The 19,676-nt window shown below is 40.5% G+C and overlaps 2 protein-coding genes and 1 non-coding gene across 3 annotated transcripts; 1 reads left to right on the top strand and 2 right to left on the bottom strand.

The window, feature by feature from the left end:
- Positions 1-319: 319 nt before the first annotated feature.
- LOC148395128 (von Willebrand factor A domain-containing protein 5A-like) lies at positions 320-9,330 on the bottom strand. The gene is made up of 20 exons (XM_088381086.1): positions 9,216-9,330; positions 8,398-8,481; positions 7,867-8,069; positions 7,578-7,800; positions 7,280-7,446; positions 7,079-7,193; positions 6,848-6,996; positions 6,300-6,388; positions 6,056-6,200; positions 5,258-5,337; positions 5,061-5,175; positions 4,820-4,978; positions 4,371-4,474; positions 3,556-3,758; positions 2,862-2,894; positions 2,251-2,295; positions 1,840-1,956; positions 1,446-1,582; positions 1,251-1,374; positions 320-809 (listed from the first exon to the last, which is right to left on the bottom strand). Exons 2-20 carry the CDS (start codon positions 8,438-8,440, stop codon positions 730-732), a joined length of 2,331 nt encoding a protein of 776 aa, XP_088237212.1. The 5' UTR covers positions 8,441-8,481; positions 9,216-9,330; the 3' UTR covers positions 320-729.
- Positions 9,331-10,138: 808 nt separating this feature from the next.
- On the top strand, positions 10,139-19,501 carry vwa7 (von Willebrand factor A domain containing 7). The gene is made up of 17 exons (XM_088380991.1): positions 10,139-10,384; positions 11,157-11,430; positions 11,511-11,744; positions 11,819-11,915; positions 12,162-12,296; positions 13,510-13,705; positions 13,924-14,093; positions 15,434-15,546; positions 15,604-15,720; positions 16,133-16,342; positions 16,410-16,542; positions 17,343-17,495; positions 17,571-17,663; positions 17,778-18,073; positions 18,370-18,506; positions 18,746-18,905; positions 18,986-19,501. The coding sequence occupies exons 2-17, from the start codon at positions 11,191-11,193 to the stop codon at positions 19,490-19,492; spliced, it is 2,991 nt and encodes a 996-aa protein (XP_088237117.1). The 5' UTR covers positions 10,139-10,384; positions 11,157-11,190; the 3' UTR covers positions 19,493-19,501.
- trnas-gcu (transfer RNA serine (anticodon GCU)) lies at positions 13,057-13,138 on the bottom strand. The gene has a single exon. It is a non-coding gene; the product is annotated as a tRNA-Ser (tRNA).
- Positions 19,502-19,676: the final 175 nt, after the last annotated feature.

The following is a 19,676-nucleotide window of genomic DNA, read 5'->3' as shown; positions in this document are numbered from 1 at the left end:
CTACTGAACCCTAACCCCGCATGTTAACTCTTGAACCTTGTTTGAAACACTAACCTATCTTTTATAAAACTGCTACCATGGTTTGGAACCCTAAAGTTGCCTTAAATCGTCACCCTCTTTTAAAACACTAACCCAGGCCGGAAGGTCTACCTCACCCTAGCAATGTGCTCGTGGTTGTTAGGCCTTACGTTTAGCGGCACAAAGGAGAGGTTCATGATCATCACTTACACTCATGCATTTAAAAATAAAATAAATAAAAATACACACCACATTTTTCACTCAGAGGTGAGTGACTACACTAAAAAAAGAATAACTGACATCCCATCTGAAGTCTTTATTATTCAAACTCATTACATTACATATATATCTTATTATGTCATTTGTTTATTTATTATTTAGTCATCGCTCTTATTCATTCATTGTTTGCGCCTTCTTGTTTTTACTTTTTGTGTTGTTTACTTGTATGTATATTGTGTACTATGTCTTGTCACCGTGGGATAGTGGGTAACGTAATTTCGATCTCTTTGTGTGTCTTGACATGTGAAGAAATTGACAATAAAGCAGAATTTGACTTTGACTTTGATTTAAATGTTTTGCCTACATTATCAATAGGAAAACAATACAATTGTCACTTGCTGCAGACTGATCAATGACCAAATAAGGAAGAATGCCAAATAGTGCAGAGCATAGGAAAAAATCCGCAGAAGGTCCTTCACTGTGTTGCAGACCTTAAAGACCGAGGCTGTCTTTTTGGACGTTGCAGCCCAACAGAGTGTTTCCAGCTGTGACACACTCTGCAATACATGGCACTTTAAAAACACACACACCGACACGCACACATACACACGCATGCACACACACACGAAAGAACACGGTGGGTGAAAATATCACTGCATCAATGTATTTCAACACTTATCCCAATTCCAAATGGTTCAACAACACCTACCAGAGCGGTCATGTTTATTTTCTATTTTTTCTACTCTATATGCAAAAATAATTAGTGCACCTATTAATTTTTTTAATTAGAATTTCCAAATGGAAATAAATATTATTTAGGTTTACCAGTAATTTAGATTTGACATGTTCAACAACCCTTGTGCTCGTAGGATTAAATATTTTAAAATTGTATCATACGTGTGAATTATTACGCCTTATTGAATCGCTACCTAATGAATCAAAATGGAATTGGGAGGTTCTTAATGCCCTGTTCACCAGCTACATACAAAAAAAGGAAATCCTGAGGTAATTACCTTTCTGAGCCAGCAGCCATGACACAGCCTTGCGAGCAAGAAGCTTCCATTCGACTTCAGCATCTGACTTGAACCCATGAAGCCAAACCAGAGCCACAACGGTGGCCCACACATTTCCGTTAACCTTGTTGAAGAAAAACACATTACGCATACAAGTGGAGAAGGTGTCATAGCAAAATTTAAACAAGGTCTTACATTTGCCGGCTTGGCCTGTTCCACCTGCTTGCTGGTCTTGTGCAATGCAGTAGCCAGAGCCGGGTTGAGCTCCCAGTAGCCCGACGCTTTCTGGAGGGAAACCAACTGTAGCAAAGTGTCTGAGGGTGGCTGGATAGCTGGGTTGTTGGGAAAAGAAGTCAAATAATCAACTGGAACTTCACTGATGTGCACGTTTTGGGGGTGCTTAATGGACAGGTTGCAACTAAGTCATAATATATCGTTTTTAGAACGAGTTGTTACCTTTATTCGTTTTTCTATAGTGTTATTTGTGTCGGTTTGGTTGTTTTTCCAAATTGTTAAGTTGGATGAAAATAGAACTTGTGCTTTATTGAACTAAATGCAGCTTGGTGGTATCTGTGTATGTACAACTTACGAGGGCCAGGATTGATCTGCAGAGAACAGAGGAAATCTGGTCCTCCTGCATCACCCAGGGTGTTTGGTACACTACACTTTGCACTCCTTTTCCTCAAACCCCCCCCAAATTCTGGTGCTGGTTGGATAAAGAACGGAGGGGAAAAAGTATTTTAGTTGCTTTACTGGTTTGTTCAATGATTTTGCAGTTCAATTATTCTTTTAAAAACTGCAATAATACTACACTGTTAGCGCCACATAAAACCTTTCCTTTTCCTTTAAAAGGCAGTTGCTAAAATATCTGAATAATATTTTTTAATATATTTTACATGAGAATTAGCAACAATATAATTTTTGAATTACCCCATCATAAAGAATTTTAAGAATTCAATAGGTAAATATTTCCAATCCGTGTTTGCACGATGCTACTTGCCTTGCCTGTCAAGAGAACAACCGATCATTTGAGGCCTCATTGGAGCTAAAAAAGAAAAACATAAAAAATAATGATCCTCATATCAATTTTGGAAATGGGTGTTTTTTCCAAGTGCATAATACATTTCCAGTCAAAAGTTTGGAATCATTCTGCACTTTCATAAATCCTAACTTCTAGATGAATACTTAAGTCATCAACATCAAGAAGAAATAATAATGGAATTATTTGTTGACCTTTTTGAAAAAACAAAACACTATGATTTATAATTTAAATTTTTCAAAGTAGGCAACTTCTGCATCGATAACAGCTTTGTACATCTTTTCTCAGTCAGCTTTATGATGTGGATGATGCTTTTTGACCTGGAATAACTTTCATTGCACCGCTGTGCATTTTCAAGAGTTAATGGCTTGTAATTCTTTGCCTCTTTTCATTTGAGACTGTATAAATTTGAAGGTGTTTCCAAACTTTTGACTAACACTCTATGCAAACTTTACACTCATTTATTTGAATACTTGAAGTGCATGCAAAGGCTTCTGTGTTGATTAAAATAAAAAAAACATGTTCCTGAGGAATTTAAATTGTAGCTGTAACAAATGCATGATTCTACTTACCACAACATGTGATTGGCGGACGCAACATGATCCCTTTGGGAGAAAAAAAACAAGAATATGTCATGAAAAGTTTGTTCAAATAATTTGTCATATGGACAAATGATTGAAGAAAAATTGCCAGTAAGTGTGCAGACTGACGATCGCTGGGATCTAATTAAAGAATGGAATGTGTTTTAGAAAAATACTTACCGGTGGCCAGATTCAAAATGTAAATAAATAGATAAATAAAATGACAAAAACCTGTGACCAAAATAAAGAGAGCACCGTGTACATTCAAATAGTAATTTGTCCTCTGTCACGTCCTCTTAAACCGGTAATTTTTTCGGAGCGGGCCTTGTGTTCTTGAAAAACAACCACACACGGAACAAAGAACACAAATACAATTATCTTTGTTCCTTATATTACGGCATAAGACAGAGTGTTGTTCATTCTAAAGCTCATTTTGTAATATTAATTCTTTGTTTAAATATTTTCGGAATTGTAAAATGTTATAGCTAAATTTAACTCAATCTCTGGCTGTGTTTTTATTTCAAATTTCATGTTGTGGAAAATATATATATTTTTAAAGATTTTATTCTGAAATAAATTACCATTTGTAACCACAAACAACTTGAAACAAGTACCAAAAATTGGTACCACTGAGTACCAACATTGGAGCAAAACCAATTCAAAGGTGAAAGGTAGCCACCCCTACCTGGAACACGTCTTTGCAGCAGAGGTCCCTGCATGGGTTTGCTGCTGCCTTTGTTGATGGCAATGAAGGAAGTGAAGGAGCTGCTGACTCCTGATTGAACGCTGACATTCACCACCTTTTTCTTCACTTCCTCATCCTTCTCTGGTTCCTTGGACTCCAGACAACGAATCAGAGTTCGAGCACCGAGCCTGTGGATTGTTAATCTGCCAAAAACAGACGTATACACTATCAAAACAATAACAAATTCTCATATTTAATACAGACAATTACTGTTTATTAACTAACAATAACGTATCTCTGTTCTATCTATACCAGCAGTGTATATTGATAGACTGAAGAATGAATATGCTTGTCTACTATGGTACATAATTTTTGTACCTAACTTTTACCATCTACACAACAGAATAAGTCATAGCATGCACACACTGAACTAAACTAAATTAAATTATTAAGTATATTGTGATGAGATCATCATTTCCGTGTATACAATAAACTCTAGTGGCTTGAGATTTTTCTGATGTAAACAATACACTTTGGCTCAATAAAGGTTGGAAGAACTGCTTTAGTGAGTTTTGACAACATAAAGACAAACTATTCACGCTCACACATAAGGACAATTTAGAGTCTTTCATGAGCCTAACACGCATGTTTTTCAAATGTGGGAGGAAGCCAGAGTACTCGAAGAACTCGCACAAACTCGGGGCAGACATATAAATTCCACCCAAAAGGGGTCAGGCCTGAGTCGAGATTCAGACCCAAAACTGTGAGGTAGTGCTGCAGTATTGTGTGTATTGCATGAATAAAGACTGCATTACCCAGTGTCCTCTGTGGGATGGAAAGCGAAGGCAAGCTTGTTCTGGAACGGATGGCCTGCTAAGCTGTACTTCACAGTTACACAACCATCTGTTTCCTCCGAACTCTGAGAAAACATTGCAAGGTTAAAGGCATGCTACGTATATCATTGTTGCCAATGTCCCGACTCACTGTTTTCTTGGTTCTGGTATCATGGTTGCGAAATGTCATTCCGTAAAATATAGTCCATAATTTTTAACAGATGTTAATTTGAGATTAGAAACTGTTTACATTCTATTGTTCATGTGTCAACATTTTTTTTTTAAAACTTTTACAAATTCAATTTGATGTTTTAATGCCAGTCAAGAACTTGTTTTCAGATTCATGGATTCCAAGATTTTTGCAGGATCCGCAGGTACTCTGCTTTTGTGGATAAAGTTGGGTGTTTTGTTTACTCAGAGCTGTTGCCTACCTGTCCAGTAAGCTGCGCATAAATGAGAGAGCGTTGACCCTGGAAAATAGCTGTGAGAGGCGGAGACAGAGGTGTGACCGACACTCCTTTTGGCAAATCCCATGTAACCAAAATGTCCTCCACAGCCGGTTGCAAAGCAAACTGCAGCGATTGCATCACCTGGTAAAATTAAACTTTAATCAAAGTGTGTGTGCCTTTGAGACGATTGTATTTGCGTTTAACAACATCATTCGGCACAAACCTTGGCTTGCATTCTGTCAGTGCCTGCGATGAATTGAGCGTGACCTCCTCCCTCTTTAGCCAAACCATTGATGAGAGCGGTGCTGGCCCCTTCTCCGATCCCAAAAGAGAAACACCTGCAATACTTTGGTTTAAGCACACACTGAAACAAGACGTGGCATAGTGACTATTTATAATATATACTGTATGTGGTTTAACCTGTGGGAACTGGAATTCTTCTTCACTAAGCTTGTAACGTCTTTGGTATTACCCACTTCGCCGTCAGTGAAGACAAAGAGCTGGAAGGACAGTTTACATTTGGCTTAAAAGTGACAGCTTCATTCTTATGATTATGCAGTCAGAGAAAGGTCACAAGACAGCCGCATAAGTCCTTTCCAAGTTGCCAAAGTGAACACAAAAGAAATTGGCAACCGCTACTCGCTCAGCCTGTTATACATAACTTGAATGTGTGTTCTGGTGTGTTATAAGCTACAAAGTCTTTGCGCAGAACAGAATTTGCAGTCGTAGTGACCCGGCCATCCGTTCGGTCCCTGGGGAATGACCAGACCTAATCTGCCTCAGAAATCCACCACTATTACACTACAACTATATAAAAAGAGCAAAATATATTCAATGTACATAATCTATATAATGTACATAGTCTGAACAGTAAACAGTAAAGTTTAGGTTATATCGGTCTGCATTTGTAATTCTCAAGGTCCAGGGCTGATTGGATAGAAATGTCCGCTAAAAGAGGCTGAAATCTGATTAGATGAAATATAAAACATACATCTGCAGTACCAGATACAACTTAAGGAAATGCTACAGTAGACTGTCGGGAATAAATGAATGAATATTGATGAATATTAAAATTTAGGCTGTAAAACTTGGTCAGTGCTTCTAAAAGCCAGCAAAGAGGCCCTGACCACTGGCGGAGCTAGGATTTTTTTCTTTGAGGTGGCCGTGACCCCGACTGCCGACTGGGCAGTATTAGTCATGCAAATATGTGTGTATTACTTGTCGTGGTTGATTGGGAATGCAGGGCTGACTGTAAATGTGTTGAAGGGGCCGAAGTATCTCTGTTCCTCCCAGGTCTGCCTGCATCTCCTTGACAATCTTTAGAGCATTTTCCAAGGTCTTCTCACTGTACTCCATACTTTTACTGCCATCAAACACACATAGGCACATGGACTTGTGTACACATGCGGTGAAAACAAAAAAAGAGGTTGTTTATTGGTCTGACAAAAGGGTCGATTCTTACGGAAAGATGCTTTCAAAGGAGGAACCAAAACTGTAAATGTTGAAGTAGCAGCCCATTGGCAAGCTTTTCAGAAGGAGCAGCAGAGTATCCTGTGTGGAAAGTGAGATATAATGAGTGTTCAGTTTGGTTTGCCACAGAATTCTCAGAATTATTATTTAATTATTTGATTCACAGAATTAAATGGACAGAGATTGTTTTTTAGCTAGGGATGGGTGAGGGCCGATAACAGGTGTCAGTACTGATACCAGACTTATTTAAAGGGGGGGGGGGGGGGGCAGCAAAACAAAAAAGATCTATGGGAAACTGAAAAAATATTCTTCAGAAAACATTGATAAAGATTTAATATGTGTTCACCATGGGGAAAAGGTGGAAATGTTGGAAAAAAAATCACGGAAAATCCATAAAATACCCAATTGGCAGTATCGGTGCCGATATCAGCCTTATTAGGTATCAGTACTCATAAGAAATGCTCATCTGTACCCAAGTGTATCATACTATACAGCAAAATTAAGTATTCTGGGCACCTAACCAATGCCATCATTAATTACCCTGGCACTGCCGATGCGAGCACCTTGCATACTTCCAGATCGGTCCAGTAAGAACACAAACTCTCCCCTTGTGGCGAGTGAAGACATCACAGCCTGGGAGAACTCTGGGTAAACGCTCAGCATCACTGCCGCGTCCCCCATAAGTGTGCCTGAATCACAACAGACAGGAAAGGTGAATCTGATTCATTCGAAAGCAGCCAAACACATTGGATGAAAACTATTTTAACTCACCAGGCTCGGCAGAAGCCTTTCCTGCCTCCACCACAACAGCTGGCTGGTGGGCATCTTTGTAGTAAATCAACAGCTCAATATCCCTATCAAATGCGTGTCCTGCAGCCAGTTTAACCTGATATCCAAGAAAACAAAGAAGCCATGAATGAACAGCATGCCTCAAGTGTGAGTAACAGTAGATCACATGGGTCTTCTACATACAACCGCCTGGGTTTGCTCCTTGTTGAGATACTGAAGAGGCTCAAGGGGACACGCGGAGTCCACTTTAGAGACCTGACGCGGCGACGACAACCTGGCAGCGAAGGTCAGACTGTAGGGCACTTGAGAGGCGGGGACAGACATCACCTGGACGCCGCTGTCTTCACTTCCTGGAAACAAGAAATAGTCATGAGAATGAGCGTAACATCAAGCAGGAGTGTATAGTGTCTTGAAAACTGGAATTGTGCACAAATAAAACATGTCGGTGAGAAGTGATGAAAGAAATGACAGAGAATCCTACCGCGAGGTTGATAGCGAGGGTTGAGGACCACAGGCAGACAAAACCTCAACCCGCCGTCGGCCTCCACAGCCAGCTCAGTGACGTAGTCCAGCCTGATGGAGGCGCTCTCTCCTGGAGGGAGACTTCCCACACTCAAAGAAAAAATGTCGGGACTCTGCTCACTCTCCTCTAGGAGGAAAGCCTGCTGACCAGAACTCAACGCATCGTCGTACTCCTCTCGAGCCTGGGGAAGACGATATAACTTTCACACTGTCTTTTTCATCTCGCTCATCTTTAGGAACTCACTCACTTCCTGTTTCTCCTTTACATCAGCTACAATCTCAGTTTGTCCAATCTTGGCACTAAAATGGCAGACGGCAGCATCAGCAGGCAGAGGGAAGACAAAAACGGCCTCTATGGCTTTGTCCTCCTTGTTCTCATAGTGCAGTGTGGAAACCACAGTGGCCACGTGGTCCTTCACTTCTACTTGTACTTCAATGGCCTTCAGAGGAACTAACACACACAGACACACATCACACAAAAGTCAATTGTCAGTTATTACTGCCAATTGTTCAATGTGCTTCCTTCATCTGTTTACATCCTGCTAAAAAACCTCAACACATAAATCCTGCTTTCAGGCTGGTTTCAGTATAAATTAGCTAAGTCATCAATAATTATTTATAATTTTAATATGTATTTCCTGTATGGCTCACCCTGACACCAATGACAAGCAGCATAGAAAATGGATGATTAAACGTGTGTAATTTTTAAAAGACAAATATTTCAGTTTTGTGCATATAGTGTAATTAACACCCATTTGTTTTGAACAGTGAACTTCTACCTGGCTCCTTGTTGACACTGAGCAGACCACAGCATCTCATCATGATGACCAGTCAACAGGTAATTTTTTTTAATGTTGGTTTTGCTGCACACAACAAAGGAAAAACACAATGAACAATTGTTTGAGATACTGAAATTGTCATTTTTAATCATTGTACTATGTCCATTTTGTTTTCACTTGTCAATTATTTACTGGTTCTTTTATCACAAACACACTCTGATGAAGGTGGAAGTACAAGCCGAAACATGTCAGGTAATGCAACCTAAATATCTTGTTTGTGATAAAAGAACCAGTAAAATAATTGTCATTTTTAATCGTCTATAAAAATGCAGGTCGGCGGCACAGTGTATAGTCATTTGCAAATCTGCATTTGTAACATATCCGAGGTTCTGGGTTTGAATCTCATCTCTGGCCTGGGTGTACGGACTTGGGTCAACAATCAAATCAGAACCAACTAGCAAAATATTCCTTTTTGTTCCATTCTCATGCCACTAAGTAAATTAGGTCTTTGTGTTTATTGCCTCAAAACTGTATAAATTACACTAAATTAGTCAGAAAATGTCTATTTATTGCTCAGATAACGTAGTGTATATACATGATAGTTTTTTTTCATCTATCTATGATGATGACTTATAGTGACAGCTGACAGGCAGAACAATCGAATGCATATTAACATGAGTATTATTATTAGAACGGAGATGACATAGCGAAAACATGGTTCGAAATACATCCTGTAACACATAACAAAGTAAAGCAAATAACTGCAGAAAACAATCGAAGTAATGTTCTGTAAATGTGAACATAACTCTTCTACCTACCTCACGCAACGTTGAGAGTGTCGATTATCACACAGGCAGCAAACACGGAAGAGCAGAAGGGGAAAAACCCGCCCACTCTTCCGAGAAGCTGGCCATTCCTGCTAAAGCGCTCATGTTAAGTTTCGGTTTCAATTTTGCGAGGTTGGGGGGGCCAAGTTCACGCAGCTTTAGTAATTTGCATAATCGTGCCAGATAAACACATCTGTTTTAATTAACACCGTTAAAAATAAATTAATGTACAGGTAATAATACATATTATGTACATTCATTGTAATATAATAGAATATATTCTATTGTGGTTTGCAAATGTGAACAACCACATACTCTTTTGACATTTATTTTACAGGACATAAAATATGGTTTATCTCGGTCTTTTTTTTATTAGATTATTATTTTTTTACACATTAGAAAAACATTCCATTTGAATAGGGCTGTGTAATCTTTTTACATTCACTACAGATAATTCTATGGATATTTCTTGGCCTGACTTACTATTACTGCAATGGTACTGACGCCATGCAAGATGTGCAAAATCTATGGTAAACCACCACACCACCAGCGCCCCCACAATGGTAGCTACAAATGAAAAAAAAAAAGGACAAATGATTATGGGCTTTTTTATGACACTGGGTCCAACTATTTGATGGTGATGACTAGTAACAGTCATTAAAATTGGCGGCAACCAAGGAAACTGGAAGGTACTGAGTTTGTAATTGTGATCAACTGTGGTGAGGAAAGAAAGGGAGAGTGATGGATGTAGAATGGAGGGGGGTGCAGTTAGGCAAGGTCTGTGGGTGGTAATATATGCAGCCCTATTGTGGGAAATCAATGCACCGTGCGTTAATGAAAGGGGGGGCAAGGAGGAGTACACAGCGCCAAAGGCGGGCTATGACAAATCACCCCAAGAAACCCACTCAGACCACTCAGAGTCATACGGATCCTCATGTGAATCCTAGAAACTACTTTTCGGAGCCATATCTACGTTGTGGTTTGTATTTAGTGGGGAGCTGGATACAGATACGGCTACATTTTGCACAAATGCTTGCTGTGGAAATTGTCACTTCGTGGTGTAAGTCCGTATAGTCATGAACGAATGTGTGTGAGGCTCACTGTGGGATTGTCTGCAACAAGTGTGAAGAGACTGCCAAGAAGAAAAACACAAGAGCAGGGTGAGACTTGTTTTTCTTGATTTGCTTTCATCCTTTATGAACTTCAATCAAGCTATTTTAGGAAAAAGGATGGTCTAGAAAGTGCATGTGCTGCTCTTTCATGACACATGAACTCAATTGTTGCAAAGGAGGAACTATTTTAATTGCATAAAAGTTAGCGCTCCTCCATTCCTGGGGTGCAAGGAAAGTCCACACCAATTAATTGAAACAGATTTGCAGAGTGGAGTGCTAAGGGTGCACTTTTTTTTTTCAAGGGTGACTGGATCGCCAGGCTTTGTTTCAGCCGAGCCCTTGAGAAAACACAAGCCACAAGAACAAAAGTATTGTATTGGAATAAAGATGAAAAGAACAATAGGGCCTCAGTACAGGACAAGCTGGGGGAAAAAAGTGAAAGAAGAGGTTCTTTTCTTTTTTGTCGGGGTGATATTATTGCAGAATTGGGCCATCAATATGGGTTTGGGTTGCAAATTAATATGCTCATAAGTACAAGGACTTTTATTTTTAAAAGAAATTCATCAAATGGCCATTAAAATGAATAGAAACATGCTGTTTAGCTATTTGATTACAACAAAACATCTATTTTTAATCCAAAATATTTGAGTTCTTATAATTCATTAATTTATGATAAAAACTAAAGCAACAGCATGGAAATGTGATAAGCAAAGTCAAAACGACAACCTTATTGAAGTATTTATATATGTATGCTGTAAACCAAATTAAGATAATCTAACAGGATAATCATACAAAGCCGCATTTACAAACTTTCTTGCAGGTAGGATGCAGCGTACCAACCATTCAAGTAAGCCATGATGTCACAGGGAATAAAAAAGAGATTTTGGAAAGACAACGAGAGGATCGTGCACCGGTTTATGTTTGCTTCCCTTCTCCTGGCTTCACCGTGCACGTGCTTCCTCCCCAACTTTTGGTCGCGGGTGCTGACGCTGTCCTGGGACTCTTACACCCACCAATACATCACTGAGCAGGCCATCCTTAATGTAACCCTGGACACTCTGCAACAGCAACAGGGCCACCGTGCTGAGGAAGAGGTGCGACAGAACATTCATTGTAATTAGCTGATAAATAATAAATGGACGTATTTGTGTTTTATATTTGGCCTCCTTCTCAGACCAGACTGGGACGAAGCTTCTGGAGGGCCATGGGGGAAGTGGTTCACTCCAATGCTGAAATGGACTTCCTCAGCTCCACGAGGTCCGACCCCGTGTATCATTTTGATTCTGAGCGTGTCGATAGTGCCGTGGCAATGCTGCGCAGGTTCTGGGCTCAAACTTTGCTTTCAGTGAGGGCCAATGAGTACCAAAGTGCTCTTCACAGCTTGGGACAACTATTTCACTCCCTACAGGTAAACATTAAGAAGGACTGAAAAGATACAGTATAGGATGGAGTTTGGACATGTTTATTTTTATGTCTCACCAGGACTTCTACAGTCACAGTAATTGGGTGGAAATGGGTCAGCGGTCCATTTACCTCCACTTGCTACACCCTGAGGAGCCAGCCGTCCCTGTGGCTGAAGGTAAGGCTGTCCTATACAGGACCTAGACTATTATGAACTTTCATCACCTTCGTTAGAATTGGGATTTGTAGTTTATTTCCGATCATGGTGAACAGTCTTGTTATTTGTTCAAATGAAAATAAAACAAATAACTTAGAAAAATATCTCTGTAGATTCAATAGGCCTCAGAGAACTGAATGCATATGGAAAATAATCCTGAATTTCAGTCCTTCCAGCTAGTTCGTCATCAATGTGTCCTCTCCACAGGTGACACCCCTACCTGTATGGAGTGCTTCAGCGCTACTTGTCGAGACAACCTTCTCCCGAGACTGACGAGCAGACAGCGGGAAGTCCAGCTGCTTACAACTGGCTACTTCAGCACCTTCCCTCCAAAACCTGAAGGTTTGCAAGCAAAACAAAACCTGAATGATTGTTGGTACACAAAAGTATTAAAAACTGCATTTCTACTTGTAAAAAATCAGCCGAACAACAGTAAATGTATCTCTACTATAAATAGTCGCGTCATTTTTTAAATTATATTATATCTTGGTGTATGGCTTATCACACACCATACATACCGTATTTATCAATACATTTAGCTAAAGCACAAGACAAGGTGGCCACCTCATCAGGTGCATTTCCCAAATACATTGATGTGTGTCGATTGAATGGGGTGGTATATTGATATTGTGTCGTATAAGACAAAGTATCGTATGTGTAATATAATGCAATACTTCTGATTTCACACAAAACAATACAGTGACATGAGCCACCTAAATATATTCAAACATAATACAGCATATTCATTACCCAAAGTTCGATGAGGATGGAATTCAAACCCATGCGTGCAAAGCGCAATCACTTGAACAACTTAGTCATCTCATCTTGCACAGGGGTGCCATGTATATGAACGACGTGGTATGATAGAATCTGTACAAGGCAATACAATGTGACGGCAATAAAATGTGTTTGAGGCCGCTAATACAGTATGAGAAGTTACCTTATTCAGTGTACTTGTTAATATAAATACAACAATTTAAAGTTTTTTAAGTGACACTACGATACAATGCTGTACGACATGAGGCGCCAAGCATGACACAGCATGTCTATTGCGCTTCTCAGTGTGCTCGATGGTATGACACATCAACTTGAAGCTAAAGATCGATGAGGATGGGATTCGAACCCATGCGTGCAGAGCACAATGGATTAGCAGTCCATCACCTTAACCACTCGGTCACCTCATCCATCTGACTGTGGTACTTTCCTCATTTGGGTCAGGGGTGAGCTGCAGCCTATTCCAATTTAAAGTAAATGGTAGGGCATATATTTACAATAATTCACCATGATAAAGGTAACCTCATTTGGTCTTCAATGAACCCAAGAAGGATGAAACATTTTGGAATGTTTGAGGAAGCTGGAATAGCCCGAAAAATGCTAGCAAGGAGTGAATTATGCAAACTCCGCATAGAAATGCTGGTGAAAAGATTCAAACTCAGACCCTCAGAACTGTGTGACAGCTGTGCTAACCACTAGTTTGACAGAGTTGTAATTCTTAAGTTTAACAAATGAATGCTTGAAGGCAAAACATACGTAGAAGATGTAACTTGTTGGTCAGGAAAATGCAGTCATGGAGGAATGCTGGACAGCAGCCGCTCTATGGGGGCCAAAGGGGGCATCAACAAAGACAGTACATCACCTCTCTTCTCCCCTCATCATTTCCTCCACGTGGAAGCAGCCAAGCTGGCCTCCGACGCCACGCTGACTGTCTTGAGAGATCTGAGGAACACAGTGGGCCACAAAACCTTTCTTAGGTAGGAATACAGAAATCTAACACTAAAGGAGTGCAATATTATAGAAGTTACATCAAAATAAGAAACTGTAGAGAAGCTTTTTTGTTGTTGTGCTAAGTCATAATTGATACGGAAAATACATATTTTTTTGTACATTTTCAAATAACTACAGAGATTAAATCAGATTTAGTTTTATAAAAGTTTGTTTACGCAAGTCTCTCACGCAACCACCTTCACAGGCTTTTCAGCGTGAAGCAGGCGCCCGCTCTGGTCTTTGTCATGGACACAACGGGGAGCATGTTTGAGGAAATCACGGCGGCTCGACTGCGGGCTCACGCCATAATCCGGAACCGAGCTGACCTCCCTGGGCAACCTGGAAGTTTCTTGTTGGTACCCTTCCATGACCCCCGTGAGTAAACACCCGAGGGATAATGTCCATAGGCGTTTTGCACCTTACACTTCATGTGGCCCAAATGTGATTCAAGAGTTCAATCAAAATTTAGTATGTGTTAAAAAATGATCAACATTGTGGTACGTATCAGCAACAAAAAGCGAATCTGGAGGTTTTTAGACAATTAATGGATAATATGACCTGAAAAAGAAAATTAGAGAAGAGGTGAATCGCCAGGTGACTAATCCGGATTATGTGTGGGAACATTATTTATTTTTACAAAGCATTTTTTTTTTAAATTAGACCGATCTATAAATAAACCAGAGTCGCATAAAGGGTTGTGTTTAACTTCAAGTTCTACTATATTTGTATTTTTGGTAACGTCATTGAAAACCATTTCCGTATTATCCATCACAAATTATTATGTCCACCAATGAGGCTGTGTTTTTGTTGCTGCTTGTTTCTTTGCTAAGCGGTTGCTTGTTTGTTACTTTAGCTAACATTGTGCATGTACTTTCATTTCTCTTACAGTGATTCATTTTTGATGGCTTAGTTTTCAGGGAAATGCCAGCATTTCTTTCAAAAAGACACATTTGTGTCTCCAGGCAGAGCTGACAATGCTTTACTAAAAAGCATGCAAATTGTGAGACTTCCTAAGATGGACACTGTGAGAACAAAAGTTTGCAAGCAATAAATTCTCGACAGGTTGCCAGGCAACCAAACAGCGGCCGCAACAATCCAACCTCTAAAATGTTGACAGACTTATGGCAGCAATTAATCTAACCACAACGAGGAAATAAATTTGCAAATTAATACTGCAGTGAAAGGTCAAGTTCTTAAAAGTGTATGCACGAAAAAGTATTGGTAATACATCTCTTTTTCATAGAACCGAGGCCTAACTTAGCTGACTTTTGGCAAGAGGTGGGATACACCCAGAACTGGTTGCCCATCAATCGCAGGGCCCATACAGACAACACATTATTCACACAGACGTTTTTATAACTAGGAAATTCAGAGTCTAACATGGAGGAAGCTAGAGACTAGAGACTGGTGTAGTTTAAATTGTCCATAGGTGTTAGAGTTCAAACTGTGCACAGTGTTACTGTGCCATATAATGATAAAACTATCTTTTTTAGGAATAAAACCTCAGTCTCATTCTTGATGAACACTTACTGTAGGCCACATTGTCTTATGAGACTTTTCGTGCGTAAACTATGTGACTTGGCTGAATAAGAGAGAAACAGCACCCTCTGGTGGGAAGCTGAAGTCAAACTCTTTACTAAAGACATCCAGTATTAAGTGTATTTAAATTAAAGGTGTAACTTAATTTAATAGATCCATGTCACTAATGTGTTCAGAAGTTGGCCCGGTATATGAGACGGATGACCCGGACCAGTTTATGGAGCACATGGAGAACCTGATGGCCCTTGGAGGAGGAGATGAACCAGAGATGTGCTTGACAGCCATTCAGGTTTGTGTGTGTGTGTGTTGTGTGTGTGTATAAGTACTAATTTTTGCGTGTTTCCAGCTCGCCCTCACTCACAGCCCACCCATGTCGGAGATCTTTGTGTTCACCGATGCCTCTCCCAAGGATGCCCACATGTTTGACGTGGTGAAGGGCCTCATTCTCGCCAAACAGAGCAAAGTAAGATCGTTAGTGAACCCTCTGGACTTGATGCTGGTCATTGATGAATCATTGAATCATTTTATCTGTGTTAATGCAACAATAATGAAATATGACACAGATGAGGTTTTTTGTCTGATTTCCCACTTCAGCTCATTAACTATTTCAATAATATACTGTTTACATCAAAATGTACCTGCATCTTTGTTGGGGCTTATTTGGACCAACAGCAATCAATGGACCAGCAAAATTCCCTCACAACTTTTCAGAGGCTTTAAAAAGCTGCATTGGTTTGCAAACTATTTAAAATACCACCTGAAAATACGGAAAGGGAGGTATATAAAATCAAAAGCACAAGTTGCTAACTTATAATAACAATAGCACAACAAAGACACTTTTGCTGTCAGTCACACTCATCCTGATGTTCTTACAGGTGACATTTCTCCTCACAGAAGACCCAAATTACACCATAGCAAGAAAGGGGTCAAGGAGGAGAAAGAGGAGCAGACAACCTTTGCCCCTTGATCGCTTCTCCCTCTATTCTGCGCTGTCATCCTTGTCGGGAGGACTGACGATATTCACCAGCAACTCTGACATCCACAGCGTCTCCTCCATAGTGGAGGACAACACAGCAGCAGCAAAGGTAAGCCCATGAATTAGAAAGGAGCTAGCTTATTGTCATGTGAGTTCAGTTATCTCTTCCTCACCAGGTGACTCTCCTCCATGTCGAGAGAGATCAGGAGCAGATGTCCTTGCATTCCTTCAGGGTCGACAGCACCGTTAATGACGTCACTGTACACATCACTGGTTCACTAAGCCACTGCTTCCTTATTGATCCTTCAGGTACACAAAGGAGAATCATCATATACACTGCATCACCACCTCGATAAATCAGCAGTGTTTTCGTATCAAAATTAATATTTTGTGCCTCATTATTACATATTGAATAGCAAAACAGAGATTGAAATGCCCAACATCAAAAGTGGTGATGTGTGTCAGGAGGTTCCCATTCTATTCATTGCCAATCTTAACGATACAAAAATTAGCTGGATTCAGTTTTTTTTTTTTTTTAAGGGGATCTTGTTTTCTAACTTCTTTTTAAAGTGCTACATAGAGTAAATAAAAGAAACATTTTCAAATACATTTTAATAAAATTGTACTTTATAAAATGACCATAGGCTACAGCAGCACCTTTTAAAAGTATGTAGTTCAGTAAAGTATAAATGTAGCTTTTCCTTGTACTGTTTTATACAATGTGAATTCAAGAAATAAAACCAATTGATTCTATTGCTAAAAAAAACATTTATTCTATTGACACATTTTTATGGTTTAATAAAACATTCACAAAATGTCATTCATTATATCCTCCTGAGACCCAGCAATTTATTTCAATTCGTTGCCGTTGACCCTTACAGAGGACATCCTAAGCTTTTCACATTTGCCATAACCGTCCCGATGTCCTCTCAAAATGACATATTGTAATAAATAAATGAGTTTTTATTTTACTGTAGTAATGTTTTGTTTTCACCCCTAAAAATTATGTGATGTAAAAAATAAATAAATTTACAAACATTTTATTTTTCTTGTTGTCTTAGGAGGTTAATGTAATGTTGCTAAAATCCTTTTACACCTTTTACCCCTAGGCCAAACTCAGTCTCTTCTGAGTGAGCAAGGCTCTCTCGCTTCTCTGGAGCACTTCAACGGTCTGTATCGAGTTCGTCTTCTGCCTCGTATCCAGCCGGGCCAGTGGTACCTGCATGCCAAGGCCGACGGACATGTCGCATTCAACGTAATCGGTACTGAATTTCATGATGGAAATTATGTAAAGCTGTTCAAATGCGGCAAACTCGACTGGTTTCTAATCCACTCAGCTGATAGCAGTGTGGATTTCCTCTATTATTTTGCCACTGTAACCAACGAGACACACCCTGGATTGGCTAGAGTAGAGGGCAGTCCTGTGGCAGGTGAGGGGCGTTCCTTTATTCTTGGTCATTTTGTGCTGAATTTATGCCAAACCGTTTAAGTATGTAATCCGTATACTTAGTCTCCATACTGGCATGTTCTTTCATCCCTTCCAGGTGTCCCCACCTTCCTTGTGCTGGCTGTGACTGGCCTGTCCCCTCATGACGAAGAGGTCTCCTTCAGTCATGTGACGCTGCTGGGAGCAGAAGGGGAGAGCCTCAAAAAAGTTTTACTCAACTCCTCCTCTTCACCCTCCGTGTCATCAAGCTACACCGCTGTGGATCTGATTGGCTGGGTGGACTCCATTCCCAGAGCACCCTTTAACGTCCGACTCACAGGCCGAGACGGCAGCGGAAATAAACTGGAGAGGGTCGCCACGGAGATGGTGCAGCCCACTCGTGTTCAGATACAGGTCAGCCACCTTTGTATATAACCACATCACATCACGAGTATACCGGCAAGAAACTAGCATGGACAGCCAATTTAGAAATTCAAATAATTATCTTTATCTGAGACTTTCATGATTCCTTTTGTGACAACACACCAGTAAGTTAAGTCTGTCTCTCAACGGTCCAAACTCAGCTCACTTCCCAATGCTTGGTGAATTGACATTGAAGGCTCAGACAATATTGCTGCAATGAACAATCGGCCGCCACTATACGTATATGAGTGTTATGTAATGTGTCATGCTGATGCCTTTCTCTTCAGGTCCTATCCACACCCCCTCTGGTACCTGGTCACAGCTCCACTGTGGACTTGAACATTCTGAACCATGGTCCGGACAGACTCTTCACTCTGACAGCTGAGGATGATGCAGGATATCTTCATACGAAAGGCCCTCACAGGTAACATTAGAGCAGGGGTCACCAAAGTGATAACCCCTAAGGACCACATGTGTAGCCTTTTGTTCCTTTATACAATTCAATTCATGAAATAAAAGCTGCCTATTGATTGATCATAATGTAAATATTGGTCAATTTTGGTAAACAAAGCAGTATGTGTGACGGAAATAGTAGTTGGCAACGAGCGATAGACAAAGACGATTACGCCTGACCTTAAAGCAGTTTGTCATTCTTCACATCAGGTTCCATGTTGAAGCCCACAATCTTTTCCATAGTCAGGTGGGACTTCACACGCCTGCCTCAGCTCAGGCTGGAGCTACAGTCACGCTTACACTGTCAGTGTACGCTCTTGACTCTGCAGACACAAACTACGCGGTGGCCTACCTGACAGTGGTCCCACCTGTGAGTATAGTATCATCTCAGCCCATCACAAACGGCTCCTCGGACCACCTCTGATGTGTTTTATCTCATGTCCCTTTCAGGATCTTGACACATCTCCTCCATCCTGCTCGACCACCCGCCTGCAGTCCTCCTGTTCTCCACCATGCAATGAGTCCACCTGGAACGTGTCACTGGCTGTGTGGGACAGGGGGCGCTCTGGTCTGGCTGCTCTCCAACTACACAAAGGACAAGGCACTTTGACTTTACTCCCACTGCCCGTAGGGGACAAACCGGGTGAGACTCATTCGGAGAAGCATGTCCGACACAAGGCCACGTTAGTGGAGAGAGACCCTCCTTTGAACGTGTCCGGGTGGGGGCTGGGTTCATCGGAGCCCCTGTGGGTGAGCTACACTTCCAGCTGTTGCTCGGCCCAGGCTGAGCTGCTGGTGTGGGACACTTTTGGGAACTTGAAGCGCTGCCACCTTGCATCTGGTCAGCAGAGACAACTGAGTGACACAAGGACAGAAAATAGTGGAGGGAGGCATGTGATGCCCAATGGCTTCTCTTTTTTAGTGTTGATTCTGCTATGCTGTCAGCTGTTATCTTAATCTCATGCAGTTAGAAATAAATAGCATATTAGAATAAACCGAATTTATTTGATCATTCATGTGCTATCCTATTTGACTTGGAGTTTAAAGATAATGATTTACACATTGAAAGGACCTTTCATTGGCTGAACATATGTAATAGTTCTGGATTTAAAAATGATGATGGTCTGCCAAAATTCCCAAA

This window comes from Syngnathus floridae, chromosome 7 (assembly GCF_059516105.1).
Source record: "Syngnathus floridae isolate MCC-2025c chromosome 7, RoL_Sflo_1.0, whole genome shotgun sequence".
NCBI classification, from domain to species: Eukaryota; Metazoa; Chordata; class Actinopteri; order Syngnathiformes; family Syngnathidae; genus Syngnathus; species Syngnathus floridae.
The sequence above is the reverse complement of the archived record's forward strand: the minus strand, read 5'-3'. Positions and strand labels throughout refer to the sequence as shown.

Coding starts and splice junctions, on each gene's coding strand:
- LOC148395128 (XM_088381086.1), bottom strand. CDS start 8,440: ATGATGAGATGCTGTGGTCTGCTCAGTGTCAACAAGGAGCCAG. Junction 7,447..7,577: donor CCCTCGCTATCAACCTCGCG/GTAGGATTCTCT, acceptor TCTTGTTTCCAG/GAAGTGAAGACAGCGGCGTC. Junction 6,997..7,078: donor AAAGGCTTCTGCCGAGCCTG/GTGAGTTAAAAT, acceptor GTTGTGATTCAG/GCACACTTATGGGGGACGCG.
- vwa7 (XM_088380991.1), top strand. CDS start 11,191: ATGATGTCACAGGGAATAAAAAAGAGATTTTGGAAAGACAACGAGAGG. Junction 17,664..17,777: donor AGAGGGCAGTCCTGTGGCAG/GTGAGGGGCGTT, acceptor CATCCCTTCCAG/GTGTCCCCACCTTCCTTGTG. Junction 18,507..18,745: donor CATACGAAAGGCCCTCACAG/GTAACATTAGAG, acceptor TCTTCACATCAG/GTTCCATGTTGAAGCCCACA.